We start from the raw sequence: 7,462 nt of genomic DNA, 5'->3' as shown, positions 1-7,462 counted from the left end.
GGAATGCCTGAGCTGGAGATGGGAGTGCCAGATCACCAGTTTGGACAGCCAGGAATGGGGGAGCAGATGCCCTGGACGGATAACAGCATGGCAGCCATGAATCGAGCTGCGCTGAATAAACCCGAAGAGTAAGTACTGCAGGGCTGGTGGCTTCCCGATCTCTCCCAGGAGGACATCAGGATGTCCTGGCAATAGTTGCCTGGTTCAAGGAGTGTGTCCCTGGTTTGCTGCCTGCCTGGAAACCCAGCAGGTGCACGCTGGGAAGAGCATGACTGTGCATTGCCATACAGCAGCAGTGGTTGCTGCTGATACCATAGAAGTGCTGGGACCTGGGTTGTGTAGGGTGCTACCATGTGAGAGAAGATGTCTGTTGCACCTGAAGGGACAAGCATCTGAGTAGACGAGGAAGGTGGATTGGGGGGAGACATCTGCTCTGTCTGGACCTGAATAATCCTGTATATCCATGATGCTCCATCCTTGCAAGTGTTCAAGGCCAGGTCTGAGCAACCTGCTCTAGTGGAATGTGTCCCTGCCCATGGCAGGGGGTTGGAACTAGATGAGCTTTAAGGTCCCTTCCAACCCAAACCATTCTAAGGTGATTCTAAGCTGCAGGTGCCCATGACCCCTTGCCAGTGCCAATATTTGAGTTGGTTTCCTTCCAGCAACCCTTCTTACCAGGGGCAGTGGTGGGATCTGGAGAACCACAGGACAGTTTTATGTTTCCATGCAGTGGCAGCTCTTTGCAGTCCCCATGTGCTTGGCTTCAGCTAAAATTATTACAGCTCTAATCCAAGGTCAAATAACCCACTCTGGTCCTCTAACCACCTTTTTTGGATCTATGCCTAATGGAGCAGCAAAGGGGTCATCACCTGCCCAAAGTACAACATCACTCTGTCACCAAATTCCAGTATCAAGTCCTTGGTTATAAACAGGTTGGAGGAGACCATAGGTCAGATATTTTGGGATGGGAGGTCAGAAGTACACCGGGCTGTACTGATGGAGCGCAGCTGTCCCAACCCTGCTGGGCAAAGGGGACCCCAAGTTCTCTCTAAAGAAGCGGCACTGGCAGCAGTGCTCATGGAGATGGATTTGATATAGATGGGGGTGACTCCTCCCCCTGCCCTGGTGAGAGCTTCAGGTACCTGGTTTAAGAGCCAGCACTGATGAGCCCTGCATGGATCCTCTTGCCAAAGCCAGCCCTGCTTTGTGGAGAGGCAGAATTTCCTCTACTAATGAAAGTCTTCGGCAGATGAGCAAAATCTGTTTTCCAGTCATGAAGAAGACACATGTAAGAGCTGTATTTGAGCAAGACAGTAGCCAAACAGGTTAAATTTGGATAAACTTCTCAAAGCTCTTCACTCAGCCCAAAAAGAGAGTTGTTGAGTGCTTTGCACTGCTGCAGCCAGATCTTGGACTTCTGCTGGAAAGACTTAGCCTCTTGTTGCTTGAAAGACTTAAAATCCTGGTTTAACTGAGCATTTACATCAGCCCAAGCCCTTGCTGCAAGGGAGTAACTTTCCTTCTAAGTCTTGCTGGTGTCATTATTTGATCTGTGTGGCACACCTGGCAAAGGGCAGAGCTGCTAGAAAAATCAGTCTGTGTTTTAAGCTATGAATGTTCCTTAAAATGCTGTTTATGGGGTAAAAATGACCTTACCTTACTCAGCAGCCTTGTGCTCCATGCACTGAGTTGGTCTGGCTGCCTGTAGACACTGCTGTCTCCCCAGCCGGCACAGCTGGAAGGGAGCTGGATTTTGCTTCTGGTTCACCCTTCGCAGCAGGATTATTGAGTGAGGACCCAGGTTGGTGTGGAAGGCTTGGAACCTGCATAGGTATCAAGGAGGGAAGCGTTTGGCAGCAGCATCCTGTGATTCCTCAGGTGGGAAAAACACTGTGGGTGGTTTTCAGGGCAGGGCCCTGTGCTGAAGACAAGTTCAGAGCAATGGAGCAGCTGCATCAGCCCAAAGCCTGGTGAGATGTGGAAGTACAAACCTCAAGAGTCCCTGTCTTTGGAGAGTGGTGGTTTCAACCACACTTTAAAATTGCAGCCTGGTTAGGCTTTTACAAGGTACTGTTTGATTTTCTCAGCATTGAAGGGGGAGAAAGCAAGGAAAATCATGCTGCGTGGTGGGAATTCCCATGGCTCCATTGGCTACCTACAGCAAGATTGGTCTTTCCACACAGCGGAGCCTTCAGTAGAGCCGGGGCCACGATATGACAGCAAGATGAGAGGTAGAGGGTCGCTTGTCCTGGTGAGCCTCTGTTCCTCCTAAATTAGTGTTTCTGTGCATGGGTGGTTCCTACCAGAGGTGGTGGGCAGAGGCAGCACTGGAAGAAACTGGTTCCCAGCTCAGTTCCTTAACATATCTTCGGTAAGCTGTAGGTCTGGTGGAGCATCATGGGTGAGACCTGCCTTGGCAGCACCTTGGTGGGCTCTAAACACTTCCATTAGTAGCATGGTGATCAGCTACAAAACCCCGCTTCTGCTGCAGCCAAGAATAGAGGTTCTGCTGGGGAAAAGCCTCTGGACTTTGGTCCTCAAGACCTGCAGATGTGCTCCAGCTCGGGAGGACACAATTGTCATGGGACTTGTCAGTGATCCCAGCAGTTGCCTCTCCACGTGATGGAGACCACAGTCGGAACAATCAGACAGAACCTTTGGACTGCAGATGTTACAGGATCAAGAAATATGTTCAGCTAATATCAAACCAGAAGAGCTTTTGCTTTGGGGGTTGTAAAGGTTTCCTAGGTGGGAGGTTCACGTTGGCGGGCTAAGGTCCTAGCCTTGTTTAAGGAGCTGGTGGTACCAAGATCTCCCAGTACCGTGTGTCCTGGGGAACGGGAGCTTCCTTTTTGAATTCTTCCATTCCCCAAATCCTCCCATGCATTTGCCTGTTGACCAAGTGGGACAACTACAACATCCCCTCTCTTGTGCCCCAAGCATAAGTGCTGCTGTGTCTTCTTGAGAAGAGGGACAACTTGGACCAGGTCCAAAGCTCCTCAAAGCAAGTCCAGGTCACCGTTCTCTCACACGTTCCTGTAATCCCCCAAGGTCAAACATGCCACCCAGGGCCCGATTCAGTTGCCTCATGCTGTGCCATCTGAGATGCCTGAGGTTTCCAGGCCATCTGTGCAGGGCTGGAGAGCAGCAGCCTTTTGGAACAGTGCTTGAAGGCCATGCCAGGAAGATGTTTTACAGGACCTCAAGCAACATCTGACAGCATCTCTGCAAGTAGATGAATATATCCTCCTCACTTCATGCAGAATCAGAGTTTTCACCTTAAAGAAAGCCTGAAGGGTTGTGGTGGGTAGAAAACCTTTACAACACCAAGCCAGTAGGACTGCGGATGTGATGCACAGGGTCCAGGATCTCCTCTGCTCACCAGTTACCTGCCCAGGGCCTCATCTGAACCCCACCGTGGCATGGAGCTGGAGGAGAGGAGTAAGGAAAGTTCTACAAGCTGGATTGGGCTGCGAAGCAGGACGTGCTGGAGGTTTATTTACTACATAAAAGTATTATCCCCATAGTCTCTTTATAAACCAACTTTAGCCATCCATGCAGAAGACCAGCATAGGCTGAAGAGATGGTGCCAACCTGAATTTTAACTCTAGCTGCCTGTTAATGTGGAGCAGAAACCTGTCCCCTCTTTCCTCTGCAAGAGCAATGTCTGTGCAGCAAACTTTGTCCTTCAGCCTTGGCACTGGAAAACTGGGTTTGATAAAAGCAGCAAGTAGTAGGGGCCTTGGCTATGGAGTGAACCTAGCCCTGCTTTTCACCTCTGTCTCCCTGCTTCCCTCTCTGCTCCTGCTCTGCAATTTAAGAAGTCCCAATGCTGAGTTTTCTTTTCCCTGGATTAGGCTGCGTGTGTTGGCTGCAGCAGTCTCGGTCAGATTGGCTTCAGTTCCTTACTGTACATCTGGTCCTCATCTGGAGCTAAAAGGATAAACATGTCTGCTGCTTGGGAACTGCTGGCATGTTCGAGCCCTCGCCTTGGTGCCTCTCTGCGAGCGTGATGTGCCACGGCTCTTCATCCTGACAGACCCAGCAAATCCGATTGACTCCAATTAGTCACATCATTGGAATGTCTCTCATTACATATTAATCTTATTCCCAAAGAATATTGAGCGAGCTTTGCAGAAATCGTATTTTTGCAGCCCAAAGGTTCCCCTTTGCCTTCAGCTGCTTTGCTTCCAGCTGCTCCAGCTCTGTCCAAGCCTCCCTGCTTTCGTGCCGGCAGAAGTTTTGCTCTGCCTTCTGCTGTCCTGCCCAAAATGTCTGTTGGGAGAAAAGCCTGCAAAAGTACCAAACTTTCCTTCCCAAACCTCACCAAAATGCTGCCCAGACTTTGTTTTGTAGAGAGGCTCATCCTTACAAGCAGGTTTTGACACAGGGCTTGAGCTTGAGTGGGCTCAGCTGGTGTCAGAGCCACGGGACGGGGCTGCATCCCGTGAGGCTTGCATGGTGCAGTGGGGTGGAAGCGAGTCCCCACGGCTGCAGGGGCTGTGTCGCTCGAGCATCTCCCAGCTCAACCTCCTCCCTGCTTCATAAACCTTAACGTGTCTCCTCTTGATTTCTCTCTGCAGCCAGTGCATCACCTCGCAGCTGGACGAGCTCCTGTGTCCTCCCACCACACCGGAGGGGCGGAATGATGAGAAAGCTCTGCTCGAGCAGCTCGTCTCCTTCCTCAGCGGCAAGGATGAGACAGAGCTGGCTGAGCTGGATCGAGCTCTGGGGATTGACAAACTGGTCCAGGTAAAGACAGACCCACTCATGGGACCTCCTGGAGGTCACATACGGGGCCAGATGCTGAGGCTTGACATGAGTGTGGAGGAGGATTTCCAACATCTGTTAAGGCCAGATGTGAGTGGGAACACACGAGTGCATCAGACTCAGAGATGATACTTAACACCACGCCGTTCTCTCCCCCCATGCCAAAAAGCTGGAAAACATCCCCATGAAATACAATATCTCACCTCTCTGCTTTTCAAACTCCATCCCGCATGAGAACCAGCAGGCTGGCAGGGAGGCGGCTGACGAGTTTCAGCCCCGGGTGGCTCATGTAACAGGGAGAGCTGGCAGGCTGTCCTGCTTCTCCACCTTACCAGGGGGATTAGGGCACGGAGGAGCCTTCCAGCTGGAATCCCACAGCCTGGGATTCCTGAGCCTGGGTTGTGCTGCCTAATAATATATCTAATGGCCTCGCTGGTATGAAACCGTGCAGCCCTTACTATCAAGATTGGCTTACAGTGCAGCTGCCCTTCTGTCTCGGGTTGAACCGCAAGGAGAAACTACAAAAATGACGTTTGCTTTTACTTGGATAGTGCTGGGGCCCCAGTTCCTGCAGCTGAGCTGCAGTAGAGTCTCCCTCTTTGCAGATATCTATTGGGGAAGATGCCTTGAAGGGTCCAGGATTTCATAAATAACAGGGCATGGCAGGGGGAGGAAGTTGGCTGCAGGGGAGCTTATAAGGGACATGGAAAATGAGGTGGATCACTTGGGATTTTTCTTCGAGTGGTTTCTTTTTCCGTGCCCCGTAGCACTCGCATACTTGCACATATGCTTTTTCCAAAACAAGGAACAGAATCAAAAGCCTGTTGATAAATAGGATGTCCTAAGAAAGAAGCTTCTCAGAGCAAATCCCTCTGACTGCTCTGGCCTCATCCTGCATCATTTCAGCCTGGAGATGGCAAATCTCCTGCAGCCCCAGTGAGATGCCCTGTGTTGCACCACTGCAAGGGTTTATCTTTTCATTGGCGATTTGAGGGACCTGACAGTGAATTGATGCCTGACTCAGGTATTTCCCACATCCCTTTTCTCAAGGCTGTGCCTCCAAAATCACCACCTGCCCTTTTCTATTTGTGAAAGTTAGGGGTAGGGAGTTCAGCCTCGGATCAGAGATGCTCTTGCCAAAGATGCAGCTGCAACAGCTCAGTTTTGCAGACTCAGCTGGCACAGCTCCCCAGCAACCCTTTCCTGCACCAGACCAGCTCCAGCAGCATCAGACCACTGGATTGAGATGCCCTCAGATGGCACCTGATGCTGCCAAGCATCCCCACACCAATCTCGTGCTTCCCCTGCCAAGGAGCACCCAGCTCAGGGGAGGATTATCTCATGTTTGGACCCTGACCCAGCTTTTCTCCCATCCAGGGATAATTTCATTAATGGGAATCTTGGTCTTTTTCCATGGCTTCGACTGAACCTCAGAAATATTTTGAATAGCTCTATGAAATATTTGCTTGAAATACATCTTTAGAGAAACAACATGTCAGCATAAAGGCATCTTTGGGAAGAAAAAACATGTTGGTAGTTCCCCTCCAGACTGTGTTCTTGGCAGGTAGGGGTTCACATTCCCTGACTTCACCAAACCCACCATCTTCTCTATGCTGCCATGGTGGGATGGGGTGCTGGATTGTTCCACACCCAGTTTAACCAAGAGGCAGCTGGAAACTGGGTAGTTTGGGGAGAGAAGAGTAAAAAAGCCTTATTTCAACACGTCTGTCATTTCTGACCATTGCCGGGTGCTGGTTTATGTCCTAGTATCCAGTCCTTGAAATGTATAAGCTCTATCTAATTGATCCTAAGCAATAGATTTTTCCCCTTCATCGTTCCTATATTCTCATCCCTGCCTTCAAGCCTCAGTCATTTGATGGGCACCATCTACCTAAATACCAAAGGCAATGGGATTTGGGGACATGTTGTGTGTGTGGTTTCTCTTAACACAGCTTTCTCTTAATTGGCGGGACTTGGATTCAGGCTTCTGGCTCAGAGTTGTTACTGCTCCATGGGTTCATAGCTCAAACAGCACATTTCTCTGCCTGAGCCAAGCCAGAGCAGTGCAGAATATCTTCTTATCGTGATCTGCTGGTGTGGAAATTGTCCTCTGGCTGTAAAATGGATCATTTGTATAGGAATGGCTGTACCACAGACTGAAAAGTCCTGTCTCCCCTTGGGTGCTAGCAAAGGGTGTCTGTGAGCAGGGCAGGAATATAGCTGTGCTTCGTGTGAGTGCTCCCAGTCCTGGGGGTCCATGGTTCCCGTCCTTGGATATGACTGTGTCCAAGGTGCTCTTGGGGCAGGTGGAACCCTCTGCCTCCACCTGAGCCTCTGAGCTGCAGAAAAATAAGAAAGAAGAGAGAGCACAAACTATTTCCCATGGCCACCACGATGCTCCAAGGACTGGAGCATCTCTGTTATGGAGATGGGTTGAGAGAGCTGGGCTTGTTCAGCCTGGAGAAGAGAAGGTTCCAGGGATACCTTAAAGCAGCTTCCAGTGCCTGATGGGGCCGACAAGAAGCCTGGAGAGGGGCTTTTGACAAGGGCCTTTAGGGACAGGACCAGGGAGAACGGCTTTAACCTGACAGAGGGGAGATTTAGATGAGATCTTAGAAAGAAGTTGTTCCCTTGTGAGGGTGGTGAGGCCCTGGCACAGGTTGCCCAGAGAAGCTGTGGTGGGGTTCTGGGC

General features: G+C 50.5%; 1 protein-coding gene across 1 annotated transcript in view; it reads left to right on the top strand.

Annotated features, from left to right (window-relative positions):
- NCOA1 (nuclear receptor coactivator 1) overlaps window positions 1–7,462 on the top strand; it is a gene marked incomplete at its 3' end in the record, with an annotated part of 63,183 nt that overhangs the window by 49,921 nt on the left and 5,800 nt on the right. Inside the window, exons 12-13 of the mRNA XM_010021278.1 lie at window positions 1–128; window positions 4,584–4,752. The exon at window positions 1–128 is cut by the window's left edge and continues 1 nt beyond it. Of these exons, the coding sequence (XP_010019580.1) occupies window positions 1–128; window positions 4,584–4,752 (297 nt within the window). The remainder of the gene's footprint in view (window positions 129–4,583; window positions 4,753–7,462) is intronic.

Source organism: Nestor notabilis, unplaced genomic scaffold (assembly GCF_000696875.1).
Source record: "Nestor notabilis isolate BGI_N333 unplaced genomic scaffold, ASM69687v1 scaffold339, whole genome shotgun sequence".
NCBI lineage: Eukaryota > Metazoa > Chordata > Aves > Psittaciformes > Psittacidae > Nestor > Nestor notabilis.
The sequence above is the reverse complement of the archived record's forward strand: the minus strand, read 5'-3'. Positions and strand labels throughout refer to the sequence as shown.